Source organism: Gracilinanus agilis, chromosome 1 (genome assembly GCF_016433145.1).
Source record: "Gracilinanus agilis isolate LMUSP501 chromosome 1, AgileGrace, whole genome shotgun sequence".
NCBI classification, from domain to species: domain Eukaryota; kingdom Metazoa; phylum Chordata; class Mammalia; order Didelphimorphia; family Didelphidae; genus Gracilinanus; species Gracilinanus agilis.
In genome coordinates, this window is record NC_058130.1 from 90,723,311 (window position 1) to 90,746,864 (window position 23,554).

At 50.2% G+C, this 23,554-nt stretch overlaps 2 protein-coding genes across 3 annotated transcripts in view; one reads left to right on the top strand and one right to left on the bottom strand.

The window, feature by feature from the left end:
• UBA7 (ubiquitin like modifier activating enzyme 7) overlaps positions 1–12,633 on the top strand; it is a 22,276-nt gene extending 9,643 nt beyond the window's left edge. Inside the window, exons 15-21 of the mRNA XM_044676796.1 lie at positions 738–909; positions 3,529–3,608; positions 3,723–3,815; positions 4,240–4,431; positions 9,966–10,067; positions 10,576–10,670; positions 12,252–12,633. Of these exons, the coding sequence (XP_044532731.1) occupies positions 738–909; positions 3,529–3,608; positions 3,723–3,815; positions 4,240–4,431; positions 9,966–10,067; positions 10,576–10,670; positions 12,252–12,384 (867 nt within the window). The 3' untranslated portion in view covers positions 12,385–12,633. The remainder of the gene's footprint in view (positions 1–737; positions 910–3,528; positions 3,609–3,722; positions 3,816–4,239; positions 4,432–9,965; positions 10,068–10,575; positions 10,671–12,251) is intronic.
• Positions 12,634–12,665: 32 nt separating this feature from the next.
• Positions 12,666–15,988, bottom strand: INKA1 (inka box actin regulator 1). Of its 2 annotated transcripts, none has more exons than XM_044677415.1 (2): positions 15,843–15,988; positions 12,666–14,006 (listed from the first exon to the last, which is right to left on the bottom strand). In XM_044677415.1, exons 1-2 carry the CDS (start codon positions 15,891–15,893, stop codon positions 13,209–13,211), a joined length of 849 nt encoding a protein of 282 aa, XP_044533350.1. In that variant the 5' UTR covers positions 15,894–15,988; the 3' UTR covers positions 12,666–13,208. The 2 variants fall into 2 exon arrangements, with proteins under 2 accessions (XP_044533350.1, XP_044533428.1); XM_044677493.1 differs by lacking the exon at positions 15,843–15,988 and adding an exon at positions 15,438–15,446.
• Between the last annotated feature and the right edge of the window lie 7,566 nt (positions 15,989–23,554).

Genomic DNA, 23,554 nt, shown 5'->3' on the forward strand with positions numbered 1-23,554 from the left:
CTCCTCCTTCTCCTCCTTCTCCTCCTCCTTCTTCTCTTTCTCCTCCTCCTCCTTCTCTGCTTCCTCCTTCTTCTTTCTCCTCCTCCTCCTCTTCCTCATTCTCATTCTCCTCCTCCTCCTTCTTCTTTTTCACTCACCTTCTGTATTGGTTCCAAGGCAGAAGAGTGGTAAGGGCTAGGCAATAGGGGTTAAGTGACTTAAGTGACTTGCCCAGGGTCACACAGCTAGGAAATGTCTGAGGCCAGATCTGAACCCAGGACCTCCCCCATCTCTAGGCCTGGCTCTCCATCCCCTGAGCCCCCCAGATGCCCCCAGCATCTCTCTTCTTTAGGTTCCTAGGCCTGCCTCCCCAATTCCTAAAGAGTTTGAGATCCGGGCCTCCTGCCTTTCCCCTACCTGACCAGGGCAGGTTGTGCTACAAGGGTTGTGCCCTAAAGAACTGACAGGGGAAAGAGACCTCTAAGGGGAGGGATGGTGGGACCCACCCAGGGACACACAGACCCACATACAGACAGACCAGACATATACACAGACCCCCAGAAGGTATTCGTGTTTACAAGTATATCTGGGCACACAGATGCACCTACATGTGCACGTATACACACACACATTGCAGACATAAGATATATGCAGGCACCTATGTACTTAAATGCATAAGCATAAATCCAAACAGAAAGGCAAAAGAGAGACGTGCGTGTGACTTCGGGCTCCCCTGACAATCCTGGCTTCTGCCGCAGGACACCAACCTGGATTATATTCTGGCAGCTGCCAACCTGTATGCCAAGACCCATAAACTACCAGGCTCCCAGGACCGGGATGAATTACAGCGGATGCTGCAGGAATTACCAGCGCCTGCCTTCCAGCACCAAGCCCACACCTCCGTCTTTGCCGAGGCCTCAGCAGAATGGGGTAAGGGCTTGTGCTTCCCCCATCTGCCCTTGGAAATGCCAAGTCCGATAAGATCTGGAAGGGAGCCCGATGGGACCGCCTTCTGGGTCATCGCTTGGTTAAACCATCAAACAACAACCATTTGTTAAGTACCTCCTGTGTGCCAGACTCTTTCCTCCTAGGCTATGGCTCTCCTAAATACAAAATCAGGACAGTCCCTTGTCTCAAGGAGTTTACATTCTAACAGGAGAATACCAGAGATGGGGGGCACAGGCGGCCCAGGGAAGGCAGAGGCTGGGGAGGGGAGCGGCATTGGAGTAGTAGGAGGTCAGGCTCTTTCCAGAAGCACTGGCGGTATGGATCTGATTCTGGTTCTAAGACAGGGAACCTCTGTACATTTCAGACCAGGAGAAGGAGCTTTCTAGGACTCATTTAAAAGATAATGAACAAAATCAGGGAAAATGGGCAAAAATAAAGTCACTCAAATGGGAATCAAACTGCTCCAACCCAGATTAAGTACTCTTAAACTTCCTAAATGATTCTCTTTCTGGAGGGTTTCCTGGGATTAGTTTGTTCCCTTCCAACTTTCTCTCTGCTCCTTCCAGAAGGTTAGCTCTTGTCCCAGAACATGTCTGAAGGGACTCAGATTAATTAGGCCATTTGTTGCTTCTGGCCCAAATTCATTGGTTCCTTCTGCAATTGCAAATCCATTTTCAACCAGTCAGAAGCCTGTGGGGATTGGGAGGAGCGAGGTTAGTGCTTCGCCCATATGGTAGGGTCAAAGAGTTTAGAGCTCAGAAAGACCTTAGACTTCATCTAATCTAACCATTTATTTTCACAAAGGAGGGAACTAAGGCTCTGAACTAACTACTATTAGGAAAAATAAACAAACCACAAAACCCCACGACCCAAATGGGTAGCAATGGGGTTCCTATCATCTTCAAAAGTAAATCCTAAGGGGGGCAGCTGGGTGGCTCAATTGATTGAGAGCCAGGCCCAGAGACAGGAGGTTCTAAGTTCAAATCTGGCCTCAGACACTTCCTAGCTGTGTGACCCTGGGCAAGTGACTTAACCCCTATTGCCTACCCTTACTACTCTCCTCCCTTAGAACTAATACCCAGTATTGATTTTAAGACTTGAGGTAAGTGTTAAGTAAGTAAGTAAAAAAAGTTAAATCAGAATTGTGTGTATGTATATATATATATATATTTAAACCTTACCTTCTATCTTAGTATAAGTTCTAAGACAGAAGAGCAGTAAGAGCTAGGCAATGGGGGTTAAGTGACTTGCCCAGGGTCACACAGCTAGGAAGTATATGAGATCAAATTTGAACCCAGGACCTTCGGTCTCCAAGCTCTCTTTCCACTGAACCACCTAGTTGCCCAAGAATGATTTAACCAAACATATAATTTACAAACCAGAACTCCTCTCTGTTGTTGCTGTTGTTGTTTGGTTGTTTTTTCAGTCATGTCCCATTCTTCGTGACTCTATTTGCAATTTTCTTTTCAAAGATACTAGAGTATTTTGCCATTTCCTTCTACAGCTCATTTTACAAATGAGGAAACTGAGGCAGAATTTTTAACTCAGGAAGAGAGATCTTTCTGACTCCAGACCCAGCCCTCTATCCACTGTGCCATCTAGCTTTCCCCACTCTTTCCTTACAAAGGACTGATGTTTTGTGAAAATAACAAAGGAGCATTGATAACTAATCAGAGCGTCACAGTGCATCACAACTGGAAAAGACCTCAGTGATCACCTAGTCAAACCTCCTCATTTCTTTTTTAAACCCTTACCTTCCGTCTTAGAATCAATACTGTGTTTTGGTTCCAAGGCAGAAGAGTGGTAAGGGCTAGGCAATGGGGGTGGGAGGTGGTAAATGACTTGCCCAGGGTCACACAGCCAGGAAGTTTTGAACCCAAGACCTCTCTTTTCCAGGTCTGGCTTTATCCAATGAGCCACCCAACTGCCCTCCACCCCCCTTATTTTACAGTAGAAATGGAGGCCAACAGAGAGGCAGTGCCTGGCTCAAGATCACCCAGAACCATAGTGACTGAGCCAGGGACCAGAACTCCGTTGTTTTGACTCAGGGCTCTTCCATCACACCCTGACCATGAAAATAATAAAACAGTGACTAGAACATTCACTTTCTCAAGCACTTTAAGGTTTACAAAAAACCTTACAACTCTAGAAGGTAGGTAGTACTAAAATTGTTATGTGTACACATAGAGATTACAGATGAGAAATAGTGGCTCCCCCATCATTACATGGCTGGAAAACTTCATAATTAAGATTTGAACTCGTTTCCTGACTCCAAGTCCATCCCCCCCCCCTTTTAAACTATCCCACTCTATCTCTCCAGGGCTTCTGTTTACCTTTTAAAACCACCTTATGGCAGAGAGAGGTACACAGTTTTTGGACATGGCCAGTATAGGAATTTGGTTATGCTTTTTATTACAGATGTTTTATTTTTCTCTTTTTCTCCCCAGGATGAGAGAAAGGGAAATGAACAGAGGGAAGGGAAAAAAAGAATGTTTGATAATTTAAAAAACAACATAAAACTTTTTTAAAAAACAGCTGATTGGAGAGATATATAATGCTCAGCCATAGGACATGGGCTTTATTCTTTTCTCTCAACTACAGATCCCACCCATCTACAAGAACTCCTCTCAGCTCTGGAGAAATGGCCGGGGACCTCCTTGGAGCCACAGTTGTTTGAGAAGGTAAGAGACCGGCCTTGGTGAGTACAATAAGCATCTTTAGCCTGGGGTCACTAGACCCAGCTTCAAGCCCCAGATCTCACCAGGCTCTTCTGGATTTTAACTAACTCTCCATAGGATGATGACAGTAATTTCCACATGGATTTCATTGTGGCTGCTTCCAATCTTCGGGCGAAGAACTATGGAATCCCCCTGGCTGACCGCAGGAAGGTTAGACCCCCCTCACCCTAGGGTCTGCACATCCACTCTAGTTATAGTAAAAAGAATAGTGGATTTGGTGTCAAAGAACCGGGTTCTAAACCTGTTCTAGCACATACAAATATGTGACCTGTTCCAAGTCTTCCATCTTCTGGGGCTGAGTGTAAAATGAGGGTTCCAGACTAGATGATTTCTAATGTCCTCTCAAGCTTTAAGGAAGCTTGATTTTTCTAAGAGAACTTGAGTAGTTACATGGGGAAGTGAAATTCCCCATAGCTAGCCAAGCCCAGAAGGATCCATTTTCCACCCAACAGGAAAGAGCCGAGAGGGAAGGATCCCTGGGTCCATGGGTGTGGGTGCTCACCATTTCATCTGTTCTCACCCCATCCCCAAAATGTCTTTCTTTTCTCCCTTCTCTGTGTCCATCCCTCCCCAGAGTAAGAAGATTGTAGGGAGGATCATCCCAGCCATAGCCACCACAACAGCTGTGATGGCTGGGCTGATGGGTTTGGAGTTGTATAAGATTGTGATGGGGCATCAGCGTCTCAGCTCCTACCGCCATAGCTCGCTCCACCTGGCTGTGCCTCAACTCTCTCGCTGGATCCCCGAAGCTGCGAGTGTCCAACAGGTGAAGACTCGCTCTCTGCCCTCACCCTGTCCAGAAGCCCTCTCCTCCCTCCGGCTGCCATTCTTTCTCTCTCCCTGCCTTCATTTGGCCCTTCTCCGTCATCTCTACTCACTTCGGGCCCTTCCCCAGTCTCTCATCCGTCCCTTTCTACATTTGGTCCTAATTGCTTGCCTTGTTGCCGTCTCTCTCCCCATCCTTCATCTGGCCCTCCTCTCTCATCTTGCCTCTGGGCCTTACCCCTGCCCCTGCCGCTTGCCCTCCCCCTATTTCTATACATCGTTCTCTCCCTTTCCGTGACTCCTCATCCTTCACTCAGTCTTTCTTCTTCCAATTGGCGTCTCCCATCCGTGTCATTCTCTCAGCCCTGGCTCTGTCCCTGGCCCTCCCTCCTCGTCCCCAGGCAATTCTGTCCTGGGCCACAAAGCCTCTGGTCAAAGCTTCTCCTGAATCAGCTCATTCTCTGAGCTGACCCCAGGGAACCTTTGCCCTTGGTCCAGGGCTCTTTCTTGGTGGCAGGGCAATCAGCCTCTCTGGCTAGAGGCAGCTGGGCTGACTCCCAGCTTTATACTCTGCCCCCTGGCCATCATGCTGCCGCCAGAAATGGGGTCCCTGGCTCTGCTCCCCAGGGGCTCACTCCCTTCTTCAGCACCTATAGAGCACAGACTTTGGGGGGCCTTGTGGACTTCTCCGCAGACATTTATTTGCAAAGTATGAGAACTTACAAAAATAACTGCACCCAGATCCAAGGGCCCTTTGAGACATCTAAAAATAGGTGTGTTTGAGGCAGCTGGTGCCATAAAAGGAGTGTTGGTTTGGGAGTCACAGGGCCTGGGTTCGAATCTCAGCTCTGCTATGACTCCCAATGGACCCTGGATAAGTTCCTTTCCTTCTCTAGGCCTCGGTTTCCCATTGTAGAAAGTGAGGAGATTAGATGAGGTCTTTAGAGTTCCTTCCAGCTCTGGCATCCTCTGGTCCGTGGGTGATGCACAGTCTCCTCCAGGGAGCTGACATTGCCCCTGGCTGTTCTGCCAGCCCCCCCCCCTCCCTCCTTCTCTGGTTCTTTCCCAGCACTCACACTTTCCGGTTTGGGTTTGGCCTGAAGTGTATTCTAGATAAAGTTCATCCGTGCAGGCAGCATCCCTGCCTCCCTCCCCGGTGCCTCTGTGGCCCTAAATGGAGCACTCGGGCCAAGGTTCCTAGCTCTGGCTCTCCCCCCAGCCCCACGTCTGGTCCCAAAGGCATCTCAGGAAGATTGGGGACCCCCAGGAAGCGCCCTGAGATTCCATCCGGCCATGGCTCCCAGGCCCATCTCCCTGCACCCCATCCCTGTCTGAACTCCCCTGAACTGGAGCCCCTCCATGCCGTCTCCCCTCTTCCCTCCCAGACGTCCAGCGGGGTCCCAGTGGCCAGCCTGATTCCTTGGGCTGCTCTACAAGGGAGGGGAGGGAGCTGGAAGGTGGGGGAATGGAGGAGGACTGAGTCCGTGTGGGAAGGGAGAGCAGGAGAGAAGGGGGACTGGGGAAGGGAGCCAGCCTGGGCAGGAGGAGATGAGGGGCCCGAGTGGGGAGCGAGGGCCCGGGCCGGGGGGAGGGGGCGGCAGGCTGGGAACTGTCAGACACAGGAAGCAGCCGTCAGACCCGATGGGGTCTGCGGATGGGGGGTGGGGGGTCGGCCGAGCGAGCGAGCCGCAGCTTTAACTCATTAGTGTAGCCAGACATCCGGCAGGCAGCCCCCTCCTCCCCTAGAGAGCCCCACTGAGGGCCCAACGGGGGAGCCGAGCCTGCCTCTGGGGCCAGTCAGAGCCAAGTCTACCCCGCAGAGATAGGCCTGGACCAGGCCCGATTCCAGCTGTTGGGCTCCGGGGGCTGGGAAGAAGCAGGGCTTCCTTCTACCCTTCCATGGCTGGGAGGGGGCCCATGGAAGCCTCGGTGCAGGCCTCAGCCTCGGGGGTCCCTTTGGGTGGGGGGCCCATGGAGCCACGTAGATCCTTGCCCGTCTATTCATGCCCTTGTGGGCTTACATGCGTGTGCACATACGTGTGTTGGGGATGGGCAGAGGGAACCCAGGGTTTCTAGGCTCTGGAGTCTGGAAGTGATTATTAGCTCATTAGTCCAAACTAATGAAAAACAGGGTCTGAGGAGGCAGAAGGGAATGGGAAAGGCAGGAAGAGGGGTGGAGACAGAGAATGGGAACAGCCTAAAATATTAGAAAGGCTCATCTGGGCCCCTGCCCCCCCACCCCGTCCCCAGGATGGGAGGGGAGTCAGGGGGCACAAGGCCTGACTGTTGTCTGGTCCTGGGGTCTTCCTTCCTTCGTGCCCCCTGTCTATACCCAAAGCAGCCCATCACAGAGTGCCTTTGTATAGAGCCTGGTGGGGGTGGGGGGCAGCAGGGAGCAGCCTGGGGGTGGGGGGCAGCGGGGAGCGGCCTGGGGCCCCTTCCTCCCCCCACACACAGGGCCTCCTTTGTCCCCAGATCAGACCCAGCCCCGAGCTAGAGCTGGTCATTCTTCGGGGACACAGGCTTTCCGATGACCCCCCAGGACGGTGGCCGGCCTCCTCCCTCTCCCTTCCCGCTGTTCCCTGCCTGGACAACCTCCCGAGGATTTCCCAAGGCCCGGATACCTTCTGAAGCCATCTAGCAGAGCCCAGCTTTAAGGCCCGGCTCTTTTACTCCTAGCCCCGTGGTTGTCTCTCTCCCTTTCTGGGCCCCTGTTTTCTCTCCCATAAAATGAGTGGGCTGGACTCGGGGGTCTCTGGGGTCCTTTCCAGCTCTCAGTGCGGCATCTCTTATCTGGGCTCACACAAATGTGAAATTGGAGAGCCAGGAAGTCTTACAGGAAGCAGTCTTGGCACTCAGCTTAGCTCATTATCTGTCTCACCTTACGGAAAAGGAAACTGAGGCTGGCAGGGGCAGGGGGGGGGGAGGAAGGAGCCCCAAGCCCGCTCAGAGGCTCTTCCCTCATGGCCCTGCTTAGGGATGTCATGAGCAGCCCTGGAGCTGCTCCCTTCTTGGGGTCCTCTCCCCGCAGGCCGGCGGGGGAGCTGGGGAGCAGCAGCTCAGGCTGAGCAGGCCGGCCGGCAGTGGACTTGAGGAGCTAAAGCTCCTTATCTGAGGTTTGCAGCTGCTGCCCCTCCCCCATGCTTCCTCAGGAAGCTCCCCTGACCCCCACCCCACCCGAAGCCTTCGTGACGGATCGGCCCCTTTTCCTGTGGAAATGGCCCCCTCGACCATGTCCTGTGTCGGGCCCCACTCAGGAGACTGGCCTGGGGAGGGAGGAGCAAGAACGCCTCCGAGGCTCTACACTCCCTTTTCAATGCCGCCTCCTTCGGAGACCCTCAGCCTCTCCCTGAGCCTCTCTCTCCAGCCCCTCCCGGCTCCAGAGAGACCCTTTCTCCCATAGGAGGTCTCCTGTCCTCCCCTTCCGCTGCCTCCCCTTCAAGTTCTTGTTCTGGGTGGGAGGGAATATTTGTAGTCAAAGGTTCTAACGTCTGAAGGAACCCTCAACAGCATTCCCTCTTATTGTACCAAAAACAAGGCAGAGAGACACACCCACATCCACCCCGACAGACAGACTGACAGAGGGGAGGGGGAGAGAGCGAGACAGAGAGACAGAGAGACAGACAGAGAGACAGAGACAGAGAAACAGAGACAGAGACAGAGAAATGGAGAGATACAGAGAGGGAGAGAGCGAGACAGAGAGAGGAAGAGGAGGGGAGAGACAGAGAGAGAGAGAGTGAGAGAGAGAGAGAGTGTGTGTGTGAGAGAGAGAGAGAGACAGAGAGGGGGGAGAGACAGACAGACAGACAGAGACAGAGAGAGACAGAGAGAGGAAGAGGAGGGGAGAGACAGAGAGAGAGTCAGAGATGGGGGAAAAGAGAGAGAAGGGAGGAGAGAGAAGGAGAGGGAGGGACACATACATAGAGACAGATGGGAGGGAGGCGGGGAGAGAGAAAGAAAGAGGAGTGTTCAGAGATAAAGACAGAGAAGGAGACAGAGAGAGAAAGGGAGAACTATAATATACAATTAAGAGTTAGAAAATGTTGGGTGAGGCCCAAAGTCAATGCCAGCCTGGAGAATAGGGGAAAGCTTCCTGAATGAGGTGGCATTTTAGTTGGTCTTTAAAGGACAAATAAGAGCTCAGCAGGCTAAGGGGTAGGATAGGGCAGAACCTGAGTGAAGACATGGAGGTATTTAGTTGGAGGTGGAGGCAAAGGGTTGTCCCTTTTGGCTGAACTATGTGAGAAGGTAGGTGGGACCCGTGGAGGGCAGAGAAAATTGAACTTTCTTTAAAAGGTGTTAGGGAAGGGAGCAGCTAGGTGGTTTAGGAGAGAGCCAGGCCTAAAGACAGGAGGTCCTGGGTTCAAATTTGGCCTCAGACACTTCCTAGTTGTGTAACCCTGGACAAATCGCTTAACCCCCATTGCCTAGCCCTTACCATTCTTGTACATAGTATTGATTCTAAGATGGAAGGTCAGGGTTTAAAAAAAAAGTGATAGGGAGCTACTGAAGGTTTTTGAGCAGAGAAGTGATATGACTTTAGATCTACAAATAAAAAAGGATTATTCTGGCAGTAGACTGAAGGATAGGTTAATAGAAGATACTGGTAGCTGCAAGTCCTATAATGTGGTTATTGCAGTAATCTAAGACACTAGTTAAGGAGAACATGTTACCAGAGTGACACAGTGGAAATTTAGATAAATTCAGAAGATATTCAATCAAATAATAAGCATTTATTAAGCATCTACTATATGTCAGACACAAGGGATACAAAGACAAAACTCCCTGTCCTCAAGGAGTTTTCATTCTCTCAGGGAAGCCAATCTGTACTTATAAAAAAATATACCAAATGGATCCAAAATGAACAAAAAGTAATTGGTAGGGAAGGCATTAGCAGCTTCTGGGTCAGCAAAGGCTTCATGTAGAAGGCGATACTTATGGGGAGTCTTGAAGGAAATTCGGTATTTTAAGAAGCAGCAGTGAGGAGGGAGGACATTCCAAGCATGCAGAAGCATAGGCATGGGAGATGTTGCAGAACTAAAATCACCAGGACCTGGTAACCGATTGGAGGCGAGAAGTCAGAGAGAAGAAAGTTGAAGATAACTCCAAAGTTATGAAGATGAGAGCCTGGGCAAATTGTGCACAAGAGAGACTGAAAAGTCTGAAAGAGTAGGAGGCGCAGGGAGAAGATGAATTTAATCCCAGCCATGTTGATTTTGAGGTGCCCAGCAAGACTTCCAGGTCAGGTGAGGTCCAGCCTGGGGGAAGGTATGGGGACAAGCTATTGGCCTCTTCCTTTCCCGGTCACTGCTCTCTGCTCCTAAAACCTCATCAAGATTCCTAGAAGCAAGGAACCTGACAGAGAAGGCCCACTTGTCCAACTCTATCCCCTCCATAGTACGAGCCTGGGACCTCATTCTTCAGCCATAGCTGTTCCTTCTATACCCCAGAAGGAAGGGGCTCCGGGGCACCTCGGCTCATGTGAAGCCTCGGGGTAGGCTCACTGCTGACATCCTCATCTCTGCCACCTACCAGTACCGTGATATGAAGTGGACGTCCTGGGACCGGCTGACAGTGTCTGCTCCTGCCCCAGGTCAGCCAGAGATGACCCTGAAGGACCTGCTCACCTATCTCCAGGTGAGCCTAGCCCCACCTCATCTGCCAGCTCTTGGACACAAGTCAAATAGCCCTTGTCTCTGCCCTAACCCTTAGCAATGGACTTCTTTCTATCCCTCCCCAAGTGGAAAATGGATGAGTTGCTTGGGGACTCAGGCCACCTCTACTCCCTGCCCAGTCAAACCTGGACACATCCCTCTTTAGAAGGTTGGGCCCTGTTGTCTAGGAGCTCAGATCTCGCCGATCCCCAGTGCTTACTCTGCCTCCCCCCATGTTTAGACCACACAACCCTAGCAGACCCAGACTTCAGTGCCCCTTTGCCCAGATCCTACTAGTCTTAGCTTCTTCCTTCCCTCTCTACCCCAGAACCCACAGAGTAAATTCCTCCTGAAAGTCTCTTCCCCATATCTACTGTCCCCACCTGCCCTGCTAGTGGCCTCTGTGCCTCCCACTCCACCCCATGGATTCCTGCACACATGGGCCAGATTAGGGCTCAGTTGTGCCTCTCTTCTATATCCATCACCCCCAGGAGAAGCACCACCTTCCAGTGACCAGGTTACTGCTGGGCCCTCATCTCCTCTACTCAAGGTGCTGTCCAAAGGCTCAGCAAAACCTCCAGCTCAGGTGAGGTCCAGCATGGTGGAGGGATGGGGTTCAGGTGTCCTCCAGCCTCTCCTTTCTGAGATTCCCCTAAGGTTCTTAGCTCCTGTCTCCAGAGCTTTCTGCTGCCCATCCCTCCTGTTTTCCCCATTCCTGTCTGTTCCAGCACTCTTAAACCCCAGTATCCCTTTTTCCAGGGGAATCAGAAATGTTCCTCATGGTCTTCAGAAGTGGCATAGTGGATTGGAGTGCTGGACTTGGAGTCAGGAAGACCTGAGTTCAGATCCAGCCTCAGACACTTACTAGCTGTATGTGACCCTGGACAAGTCACTTCATCTCTGTCTACTTCAGTTTCTTCAACTGTAAATGGGAATAACAATAATACTGACTTCCCAGGGTTATTGTGAGGCTCAAATAAGGTAATATTTATAAAAAGTGCTTATGTGCCTGGCACATAGTAGGCCCTTTATAAATGCTTATTCCCCACCCCCTCCTTAATTTTCTCTGGACCTCAGCTAGATCCAAGCTTTGAGGGTTCTCAGAGGAAGACCCTGCTCTGGGTCCAGGGAAGCTCCTCCCATTTCCCTCTGGGGAGATGGAGGCAAAGGAAGTCAGATGGGTGAGCAGCTGTGGGGACCAGGATTCCTCTGGATCCAAGCTGAAATGGGCCCTTGCCTTCAGGCTATGAGAGGAACCCTCAAGTCTGGAGGATTGAGGCTGGGGGTAGGGTCAGAGCCCAGGGGCTCTAGAGGTAGACATGGATCTTGTGGCCTTTGGCTCTAGCCAAAGGGCACAACTTTTGGTGGCTGGACCATCTCCTCCACCAAACCCAGGTAGAATTGGGGATGGCTGACAGAGGGAGGAGAGGAAATTGGCCCCAAGAAACTGAGGTTGGGGAAGGGAACATAGGAAGCAAGTGGGTCAAGCAACCAGAGGAGGGAATGTTACAGGATTTGGAGTGAGAAAGGATCCTCTCATTTTACAGATGAAGAACTGAGGAGCAGAGGGGCTCAGTGACTTTCTCAATGTCATTTAGCTACTAGATAGCATAACCAGGATTTGAAGCTCGAGCCTCTCCTAATAAAGCAAGTATTACACTAGGAAGCCTTCTAGGAGTCACATCACTGGCTGACCCACTGCCATGACCTTTTCTTCCCTCCCTGTCCCCACCAAAGGGGCCCCTCACACTTCCCTGGCAGTTTCCTGCAACCAAATGGAGTTGCCAAATGGAGTCTGTAGAAGAAGGAAGAAGGGAAGTGGGGGAGGGAACTGGGTCAGGACAGTTAGGGTCCTGCCTGTGCCCAGGGAGAAGCTAGCATCCCCTAGTCCAGCTGCCCACCCCATCCTGCAGGTTCTGGGGACAGGGCCAGATCCCCACCCTACTTGCCGTTCAGTGCTATTCCTTAGAGAGAATGGCTCGTTTCCTGCCTCCCTGCCTTCAGCTCTCCTAAAATAGTTTCAGATGTTTCCTGTCTTGAGCTGCTCCTGTTTCTCACCGCCCCCTTGCTGGGGCCCCCAACTCTCACTCCCTCTTCTCCTCTTTGCTCCTCTGCCCAAGTCCAGCTGGGCCCCTGACTGTTGGTGCCCATCCGACCTCTCCCACAGGGTGACAGAACTGGTGCGTCAGGAGACTGACAAAGAGCTGAAGGAGGGCCAGAAGGAGCTAGTGTTTAGGATCATCTGTGAGGGCGAAGATTTGGACACCACCCTCCCCCCATTGCATTACTGCCTTCGCTGAGCCCAGGCTGAAAGGATGGACACATGCCTGAGCCGCCAGCCCCAGAATCATTAATAAAACAGTTGATGAAACCAGGTGATGGTGACCAATTGGAAATCAGAAAGAAAATTGCTTGAAATGTTGCCAGCCAATCAGATTCTCTTCTAGCTCAGGATTCTTCCTCTCCAGCCCAGGGAACAAGCTGCTACATTGAGCCCCTCTTTTCCCTTTCCTCCCATCTCCCCCCTCCCCATTGGAGACTCGGGCACCCTAGGGCATCATTGCTGAGCCATACTCCCTGGTAACCACTCTGGCACTGCTCCTTTATTGAATCATGAGATTGAGTGCTGGAAAAGACTTTAGAGATCAACCAGTGCAATCCTCCCATTTTACAGAGAAGGAAACTGAGGCCCATAAAGGGAAGCTATCTGCCCAAGGTCTTTATAAACTACCTTATGGAACCAACACCCTTATCACTCCCTACCACTCCAGCCATGACCCTGTCCCTGTGGCCTGAGACCATGCCCCAAAGCCAGCTGGGATTGTCTGGAGACCAGGCTACACAAAGAGCCAGGACCTGAATCTCTCCGAGAGGCCTGGGGGCAAATCTCTGGGCCCTCCAGGTCTTAGCTTCTGCAGCCAGGCTGAAGTCCAGTCCTTCTCCGAATCCTGGGATTCTCTGGGTGGGGCACGCCTGGTGCCAGTGGAAGACCCCGAAGGGCAGTCCTGGGGGGAGGGCTCCTTCCCCAACCCCTTCTGCTCCCAGCCAAGGAAGGTAGAAATCGGGGTCTAATAGAAAACCCTTTATTGTCCGTGGTTGGGGGTGGGGGTGGGGAGAAGAGGTGTCAGATGTAGCCAATGACATCATTGCAAATGATGGGCTGGCGGCTTCGGCTCCTCATAAGCGCTGCGAAGTGGGTAAAGTCTGAGGCAAGGTCCGGCGAGGGGAGGGGACACCCAGGTGCAGGGGGGCAGGACAGGCGCTTGGCGGCCATGGCTGCCTGGCTGCTTCCTTGGGGGGCTGCCCCAGCTCCCGAAGGGCCCCGAGCTCGGCCTCCGCCCCCGCCCCCACCCAGCCGGCGCCTGAGCTGGTCCGAGAGGTTGAGCAAGAAGTGGTGGGGCTTTCCCAGCCAGCGAGGCGGCCCTGGCGGGCACCCTTCGCCGCCCGCCTCGGGCAGTTCCATCCAGTTCTCCACCAAGTCTGCAAAGCAATTATCCCCCAGCACCAGGGGCTGGCGGCTCCGGCTGCGGGACAGTAAAGACGCAGTCCAGTCCTCCGCATCCAGGCCCCGCCACTGCTCCAGGCAGACGTCCGAAGTAGATTTGGGGCGGGGCCGGCGTCCAGGTGGAGGGCTGGCCCGGCCCCGCAGGCGACCCACCCTCCGGAGCACCGGCCGGTCCTCATCCCGCCAGGTGCTCCCAGACACCTCCGAGTAGCCCGAGTCCCAGTCCAAGGTGCGTTCGCAGGGGGACAGTGCAGCCCCCTCCTCATCGTCCTCCTCTAGGCAGCAGGCTGAGTCTGCTTCTGAGGCATCCGAGGCTCGTGGTGGGTGGCAGGGCCTGGGGCCGCTGCTTGGCTCTGAGGAGGCTGGCTGTGAGGGCCCCTGCATCCGTGGGGAGCCTGGCTCTTCCCGCCCGCACAGCTGACAGACACAGGAGAGAGAACCAAAATCAGACAAACGGTACCACCATCCCCATCTTACGGATGAGAAAACAGAGGGGAAGACAAGGCAGAGGTCACACCGAATGCTTCTGGGAGGCCCTTAGGTGAGCCCTGTTGGCTGTCGATGGCTGCCTGGCCTTTTGTGAGATGGGCAGTACTGGGGTTATCCCATCCCCAAATTAAAGATGGAAAATTGAGGTGCTGAGCAATAAAGTGACTAACCCATAGAAGGAATGAATAGCAAAGCCTGGCACTTTTATCATTCTTATATTATGTCCCACAAGGACTGCTACTCTCATTTTGCAGATGAAGAAACTGACCCCAAATGATTTGCCTAAGGTCACAAGGCTGGTAAAGGGAGGCCATGGACTTGACCTTCTACCTCTTGCCCCTATGCTGGGTCCACTACCCAGTCTCCTCCCAGCTTTTTCCATAGCCCAGATTGAGTCTTGCAGGTCTCAGGAGCATCTTTCCGCTGGTAGAAAATGCTCTTGGGGTGAGGGGGTGAGGATTGAGCCCCCAGTGCTATGTACAATTGCCCCCTACCTCCCACCAGGAGGGAGACATATCCAGGTATAGCACTTAGCAGAAACAGGTGGGACACCTACCAATAGCCTGCCTGGCCCCTTGGCACGCGCAACCCTGCCCAGCCGGCAGCAGCTGCCACGTGCCTGGCCCCCCAACCTCCTGGCTCCCTGCTTTCTTCAGGCTGGCAGGCTGCAGCATGTTCCCCAGCAGGCAAGTCAGCACCCGCTGCAGGCAGCCTGGGGGTGGCGGAGAACGGGTGTGGAGAAGTTGGGCCAGGATGGGTCGGGCTCGGTTGAGCTGAGCTGAGCTGGGGAGGGGGGCGGGGGAACTAGGGCAGGGCAGGGGACGGGGGCCTATATCCCGACTTAGGGGCGACAGTCAGCCCTCGTTCCAATCCTGGCTCTGTCATGGTTGGAGTGAGGGAGAAGGGGCCCCCCGGAATATTATAAAGTCGCCCCCTCTTCCTTTCTCTCCATGTCATACTCAAGCTAGCCGAGTCCCCCCCTCCCGAGGTCCATGAGAGCCAGTGGACTCCTGCCCACCCCCACCCCCAGGCAGCTACAAAAAGCGCAGCTGTTGCGAGAAAAACTGCTGGATTTGTGAGTTCCTCCTGGCTACCGTGGTGCCGGTTCGGCTTAGGTCCCTGCCTGCCTCAGTTTCTCTCTTTGTGCTCAAAAGCTTTTCCTTCCTTCCCAGGATGTGGAAGCTAGGGGGAGGGAGGCCCTCTGCCAGGCACGGCTGGCCAGGATATTGTTACCTGATGCCCGGGACAGCCCCCAAAGTTCCCCAACCGTCCGAAACCCAACCCCGGCCATCTGCCAGGGCAGCTCCAGCCAGCTGGGGCGCCCCTCCCCCAGCCCCACACGTGAGGGCAAATACAAACCCAAGACGGGGCCACAGGTCCTCCACAACCGCGTCTGCAGAAAGCCCCCGTCCCCGAACACTCCCCCCCAGAGCTGCCAAGTCCAGTGGACTACCCCCCTCTACTACGAGAAAGCTGGCTGGAGAGTGGGGGTGGGGACAGCTATTTCCTGTCTTGCTTCTGGGGTCAAGGCTGTGGGAGAAGGAGAAATCGAGCCTCGGGGTGCCCCAGAGACAAGTCTAGGTTCTCTTCCTGGTAGACAGGCCTCTGCCTCCCCAGGACCCAACCCTCTCCCAAGAGCCCACCTCAGTGCTCAGCAGGAAAAAAAGCCCAGGGGGCAGCTGCTCCCCAACTCTCTAGGGGTCCCTCCTCAGTTCGCCACTGCGCCCCCTCCCCCAGGCTACGCTCTCAGGGCAGAACGCTCACCAGCTCCAGACGGAACTGCCCCAGGAAGCTGTCGAGCCGGGAGCTGCGCATTCCCGACTTGGGAGAAGGGCCCCGAATGGGGCCAGCACCTCCCCCCCAGGTCCTCTCCGCTCAGGCAGCCGCTGTTACGGGACGTCTGTGGCTTGGGCAGGGATCGCTGGAGTGGAGTTGGGAGGATGGACGGCTCCGCTCTCCCTCCCGCTGCTCCCAACATCTGGCTGCAGCCCAGGCCGCGCCCCTCCCACAGTCAGCCAATGAGGCCAGGAAGTGTGGGGAAGGGGGAAGGAGGAGGGCTGTAACTGGAGCCCCCGCTTCCAGCTGGAGGCGAGGATCGGGAGACCCAGCGCTGGGGACCAATATGGTGCCCCCCCCTCCCATTGTAGCCTCTCCAGACTCCTCTCGGGCTGGTCGGCACCCCAGCTCTCTCCTCCCTCGCCCGCCAGCCAAAGCAATGGGACCAGAGTCTCTGTGGGATGGGGCATGGATGGCGGAGGCTCCTGGGAGTGTGGAGAGTTGTTTGGAACAGTGACTGGACTAATGGAAATCACCAGAAAAATCAAACTTTGGAACGCAGAGCGTAGTGTCAGAATCGGGAGAGTTCTTAGAACATAGAACCTACTACGTCCCGGCGGGCTGTCCCGGGAGCAGCACATTCCCCCTTCTCCTCTCCCGTCCAAATCCCTCCAGGCACTCCCCACTCTGGTGCCAGCATCCCCGGTTAGAAAGAAATCCTCTAGCGAGTCGGGCCTGGGTCTTTCCTTTTCTGTTTAAGCCCGGCACCTAGCACGATGCCTGGCCCCGTTATAGGTGCTTAATATTTGTGGACTGATGGAACCCTGCGAGGACCTTCTCTGATTGCCCCCAGCTGGATGGAGTTTCTTTTCTCATATATTCTTAGAACACTAGGGGCAGCTGGGTCGCATGCTGCAACCCTAGTGGCAGGAGGAGCTGCGTTCAAATGTGACCGCAGACACTTCCTAGTTGTGTGACCCTGGGCAAGTCATTTAACCCCTTGCCACTCTTCTGTCTTAGAATTGATACTAAAAAGGTAAGAGTTTAACATACATTTAAATATTATATATATGCACATACATACATATATTCTTTTTTTTTTTTAAACCCTTACCTTCTGTTTTAGAATCAATACTGTGCATTGGTTCCAAGGCAGAAGAGCAGTAGGAGCTAGGTGATGGGAGTTAAGTGACTTGCCCAGGGTCACACAGCTAGGAAGTGTCTGAGAGGTCAAACTTGAACCCAGGACCTCCCATCTCTGGACCTAGCTCTCAATCCACTGAGCCACCCAGCTGCCCCCTACATAAATGTTCTTAAAATACTTTTCCTGATTTTTTTTGTCTTTGCTCCCATCACTTCCTACCCCTTGCTCTGTACTCCTTGGTGTATATGGCATCTGTAGCCTGCCATCTCCATGAGGCACAGGAACTTTGGGGTTTTGCCTTTGCATCCCAAGCATAATGCCTGAGACTTAGTAGATATTTAATCAGTGTTCACTTCATGGGAAATGGAATATGGGAGACAGAAGGGGCACTAAAGGTTAGAGGACTGCTGGGCAACCTCCTCATTGTACAGAGGAGGAAACTGGCCCAGAGGAAGAGGAAACTTGCTCTAGATCACACATACAGTAAGTATCAGGTCCCCCAGGGTTGCTAACCCTCACTCAAGTCCAGTATTCCTTCCACAATGCCAGGAGAGAGAAACAGACAGAGAGAGACAGAGAAACAGAGACTGAGACAGAGTCAGATAGACTGAGTCAGAGACATAGGCAGAGACAATCAAAGAGACAGAGACAGAGAAACAAAGAGAGACTGAGGCAGAGTCAAAGAGACAGACAAGATAAACTGAGACAGAGTCAAAGAGACAGAGAGACAGAGAAGCTGGAGAAGGTAAATCTGAGCTTGGGAAATAGCTTTTGGTATCATGGACAATTGGCATTTTGATAGAGCCCTTCTGAGAATCTTTTTTTTTTTTTTAAACCCTTACCTTCCATCTTAGAATCAATACTGTGTATTGGCTCCAAGGCAGAAGAGTGGTAAGGGTGGGCAATAGGGGTCAAGTGACTTGCCCAGGGTCACACAGCTGGGAAGTATCTGAGGCCAGATTTGAACCTAGGACCTCCTGTCTCTAGGCTTTAGCTCTCAATCCACTGAGCTACCCAGCTGCCCCCTGTATATTTGTTTTTTAAAAAGGAATTTTGTTTTTCTTTTTCTAATGGAGGAGGGGAAGTGGAAAGGGAGGGAATCATTGCAAAAAGAGTTAATTTTTTCCCCCTTTGTAAAATAAAGAGATTAGACTAGATGACTGGATAGACTAGGGTCTTTTCTGGCTCCAAAAGGCCATCAGGATCTGATGTTTCTGCCCCCTACATTGAGTCAGTTAATGAATAGAGTTCTAGACACAGGGTCAGGAAAACTGGAATCCAAATCCAGCCTCAGTCACAGCAGTGAGACTCTGGGTAATTCACTTAGCCACTGTCTGATTCAGTTTCCTCATCTCTAAAACAAAGATCTTAAAAGTGCCTATCTCCCAGGGTTGTGCAGATAAAAGAATATTTGTAAGATGGTTGCAGACTTCAAAGTGCCATCTAAAACTAGCTATTATCATTATTACATTGGAGAGGAACAGGTCCTTCCCCAAAGAATGGGGTGCAGAGGAGGGAGGGCTATTGACCAGCTAGGTGAAGGTTTGGGGTGAAATCTCTTCATGGTTGGGGAGCCCCTCCACCCTGCACTGGTCAATTAAGAACTTCCAGAGCCAACTACACCCTGCCCTGCCACGGCCCAGAGGCTAGAACCCGTGGGTTGAGAGGTAACTCTGGAAACTCAAATCCCTCAACCCAGCTAGCCCTTTCCTGGGCAGTCATTTTTCCTTGTCTTGGTAAAACCCTGGACCGATCAGGGCAGCTGCGCCCCCTGGTGGGAAAAACACCGTTGTATGAATTCTTTCCCTTCTTTCTACTCTTCATCCTGCCTTCTCCCTCCCTCAAAAGCCAATTACAGGGGGTAGCTAGGTAGCTCAGTGGGTTGAGAGCCAGGTGTAGAGTTAGGAGGTCCTAGGTTCAAATTTGACCTCAGACATTTCCCAGCTGTGTGACCCTGGGCAAGTCACTTGGCCCCCATTGCCTACCCTTACCACTCTTCTGCCTTGGAGCCAATACATAGTATTGACTCCAAGACAGAAGGTAAGGGTTAAAAAAAAAGCCAATTACATTCTTTCATTAAATTTTAGAAACCACGTGAAAGCCCGCGGGTTCCCAGGGGTCATTTGGGAACATTTCAAGAGATGCATAAACTTGGATAGGAAAAATTTACATCTATTTCCGCCAATTTAATTATTATCCCTTCAATATGAATGGGCCTGACAAAGCAGAATAGTATTAGACTTGACCAGACTGCTCCAGGGATCTGTGGTACAAAAAAGCTCTGTGTTCCAGTCTCGGTCCAATATATTCATTTAACAGGCAGTTGGAGGACTCCTGGATAAAGGGTAGGAATTGGAGCTAGAGTTGGGAAGACCAGCATTTGAATTCTACCTTGGACACTTATGAGCTATGTGACCTTGAGCAAGTCATTTCCTGTTTCTCAGCTTCAGTTTCCTTGTTTGTAAAATGGGGGAATAATAATAATAACACTACTTCCTAGAGTGGTTGTGCAAATTAAATAGGACAATCTATGGAAAATATTTTGCAAGCCTTAACACACAAAAAAAAGTGAAGAACAACCCCTGCTATGGAAAGGATAAGCATCTGTACCAACACCACCCATGAGTCTTTGTTCTGGCACTGAAGCTCTATCCTTGACCAGATCATAGACAGTGAAGTCCATGTGCTGGGCTCCTAGTAAGTATTTAAATCTTGGTTGCCTTCCCGCTCCCCATTATGTACTCCTGAGTGCCTTCTGTGCACAGGGCACTGTGCTGGCCTACCCCAAGATGGAAAGAGATGGGCAAGATGCATTCCCATCCTTAGGGAACTTGTAGTCTCCCAGAGAAATCAGCCAGAGACCCAGGCTAGCTCCAAGTCCAGGCAGGAGGTTGTGTGACTAGAGCCACGACAGAGGCTCAGATCGTACGTGAGGGGACTTCAGAGAAGAGAGAGCTTCCTTCAGTTAGGAACTTTTGAGGAAGACAGAATACAGGGGGTTGGCTGGGCAGAGAGAACAAAGAAGGACCTTCAACTGAAAATCAGGAGATCTGGTTTAGAGGACTGGCTGTGCCCCTCACTAGCTGTATAACCCAGGACAAATTGCTTAACTTCTCTGGGCTGCAATGGCACGATCTAGATAATCTCTGTGTCCCAGGCCAGTTCAGATATTCTGTAATTTCTCTTGATAGAGATGGTGGGGGGATTGGGGAAAGCAGAGAGTAGGACACTCCTCCCCTGTCCAGAGGAAATGCAGCCTGGGCAGACAGTGGAGACCCATTGGGGAGAAGATAGGAAGAGTCCCTACAGGGAGCTTTTTTTGTTTGCTCATTTTCCCAGCCTATTTCTTGACTTTAAGCTTTATGTTAGTGTTGCGCTCTACTCTCTTTTGGAAGAGATGCCTACTCTGGGCTTCTGTATTTTTATGTCCTGCTCTTTTGACATCTCAGTCTGGGGGCCTGCAAGCTTTCGGGGCAATATGGGGAGTTGGTGTTGGTGTTATTCAGTCATGTCTGACTCTTTGTGACCCTCTTTCCCCCTAAAGATATTCTATTTCCCCAATTACATGTAATAACAATTTTCAACATGCATTTTCCAAAATTATGAGATCCAAATTGTCTCTCTCTCTCCCTTCACCACCCCTTTTGAAGATGGTAAGCAATTGGGTCTGGGTTATGCATGTATTACCATGCAAAACATATTTCTATATTGGTCATTGTTGCAAGAGAATACTCATATAAAAGCAAAACTTATTTGAGATTTTCTTTTTTTTAATTTATTTAATTAATTAATTAATATTATTTTCCTATGGTTACATGATTCATGTTCTTTCTCTCCCCTCCTCCCACCCTCTCCCGTAGCCAGTGCGCAATTCCACTGGGTTTTACATTGGGATTTTCTTAAGAATGGAGTGACTTGCCATTTCCTTTTCCAGCTCAATTTACAAATGAGGAAACTGAGGCAAATAGGGTGAAGTGACTTACCCAGGGTCCCATAGCTACAAAGTATCTGAGGCAAGATTTAAACTCAGGTCTTCCTGACTCTAGGCCCAGTGCTGTACCACCTAGCTGCTCCCCAAATGTTAAGTAGTATCTATCTAAAATCAGAAGCATGGAGGCATCTTGGTAACTCAGTGGATTGAGAGCCAGGTCTAGAGATGGGAGGTCCTGGGTTTAAATCTGGCCTCAGACTCTTCCTAGTGTGACCCTGGGCAAGTCACTTGACCCCCATTGCCTAACTCTTACTACTTTTCTGCCTTAGGCCCAATACATAGTATTGATTCTAAAGCAGAAGGTAAGGGTTTAAAAAACAAACAAATAAATAAATAAAATAAAATCATGAGCAAGTCTATAATGATGATAAGCTAGAAGCCTTTCCATACAGATCAGAGGTGAACCAAGGATGTCCAGTATCACCATTTTTATCCAATATTGTATTAGAAATACTAGCTAGAGCAAGAAGAGAAAAAAATTCAATGAATAAGCATAAGCAGTAGAAACAAAACTTATCTTTTTTTGCAGATATGACTGTTTACTCAGAGAACACGAGAGAAACAACTAACAACTAGTTGAAACATTTATCAACTTCAGCAAAGTTACAGGATATGAGATAAACCCACACAAATCATCAGCATTTCTACAGATGCAAAACCCAGCAGGAAGAGATAAAAAGAGAAAATCCATTTAAAAGAGCTACAGACGCACAAATGTACTTGGGAATCACGACACATACACAGGAACTCTGTGAATACAGTTACAAAATAATCTTCCCACAAATAAAGACATCTAAATAATTGGAGAAATTCTAGGTCAAGCTGATATAGCAAAGATGACAGCACTGCCTAAATTAATTCTCTTGTTCAGTGCCATGCCAATCAAACTGTCAAAGAATTGCTTTATTGAGCTAGAAAAAGTAATTATGACATAGAGGAACAAAAGGTTAAGAATATCAAGGGAATAGGTAAAAAAAAAGGGGGGGAAGAATGGGGGCCTCGTAGTACCAAATCTTAAACTATTCTACAAAGTATTATCATCAAGATAATTAGGTACTAGATAAGAAATAGTGATTGATCAGTGGAACAGGTTAAGGCCACAATATACCGAAATAAATGAGCACAGTCACTTGACATTTGATGAATTCAAAGATCCCAGCTATTGGGGTTTTGCTATTGGACAGAAACTGCCAGGAAAACTTGGAAGTGGTTGGGCAGAAATTAGGCACAGACCAACATCTGACACCGTATACTAAGGTAAACTCAAAATGAGGACATGATTTAGGCATAAAAAAGATATATCAAAAGCAAATTAGTGAAACATGGAAGCAATTTACTGTCAGATCCCTGGATAAGGGGAGAGTTCATGAACAAGGAAGAGATGGGTTGATGGGAAGTAAAAACAGATCATTTAAAGTCTACAATTAAATTTATTTTATTATCATCATATATTACTATATATAAATTTATCATTAAATTATAAAAATTTTAAAAGTTTTTGCACAAATAAATTCAATGCAGTTAAAATTAGAAGAAAAACAGGAAATTGGAAAAAAGTCTTTACAAGTTCCTCAAATAAAGATTTCATTTCTAAAATATACAGGGAAATAAAAGCCATTCCCAACTGATAAGTGGTCAAAGAATATGAACAGATAATTTTCAGAGGAAGAAGTCAAAGCTATCAATAACCATATGGAAAAATGTTCTAAATCAATAATAAGAAACGGAAATTAAGACAACTTTGAGGTATCACCTCTAGCCATCAGACTGGCTAAGATGACAAAATAATGGAAAATGACATGCTAGAGGGGATGTAGGAAAACAGATACATTAATCTATTGTTAGTGTAACTGTGAACTAGTCCAAGCCTTCTGGAGCAAACTTTGAAACTATACCCAGAGAACTAGAAATCTGTGCATACCTTTGACTTAGCAATACCAATACCAGGTTTTAAACAAAATAGATCAAAGAAAAAGGAACATGTATTCAAAATTATTTATAGCAGCTTTTTCTGTGGTACCAAAGAATTGAAAAGCGAGGAGATACACATCAATTGGGGAATGGCTGAACAAGTCATGTTGTATGAATCTGATGGTATACTCATAATAGAAAAAGCGATGAAGGGATGGTTTTGGAAAAAACCTGGGAAGACTTGTATGAACTGATGCAAAGTGAAGTGAGCAGAACTAGAGAACACTCTATACAGAAATGGCAGTATTGAGAAAATTATCAGTTGCGGAAAGACTTAGTAACTCTGATTTACACAATGACCTACCACAGTTATAAAGGTTTCACAATGGAACATGATATCCACCTCCAAAAAGAGAACTTATGGACTCGGAGTGCAAATTGAAAGTATATTTTTTCTTCTCTTCTTCCCTCCTTCTCTCTCTCCCTCCCTTCTTCCCTCCCTCCCTCCCTCCTTCCTTCCTTCCTTCCTTCCTTCCTTCCTTCCTTCCTTCCTTCCTTCTTTCCTTTCCTTTCCTTTCCTTTCCTTTCCTTTCCTTTCCTTTCCTTTCCTTTCCTTTCCTTTCCTTTCCTTTCCTTTCCTTTCCTTTCCTTTCC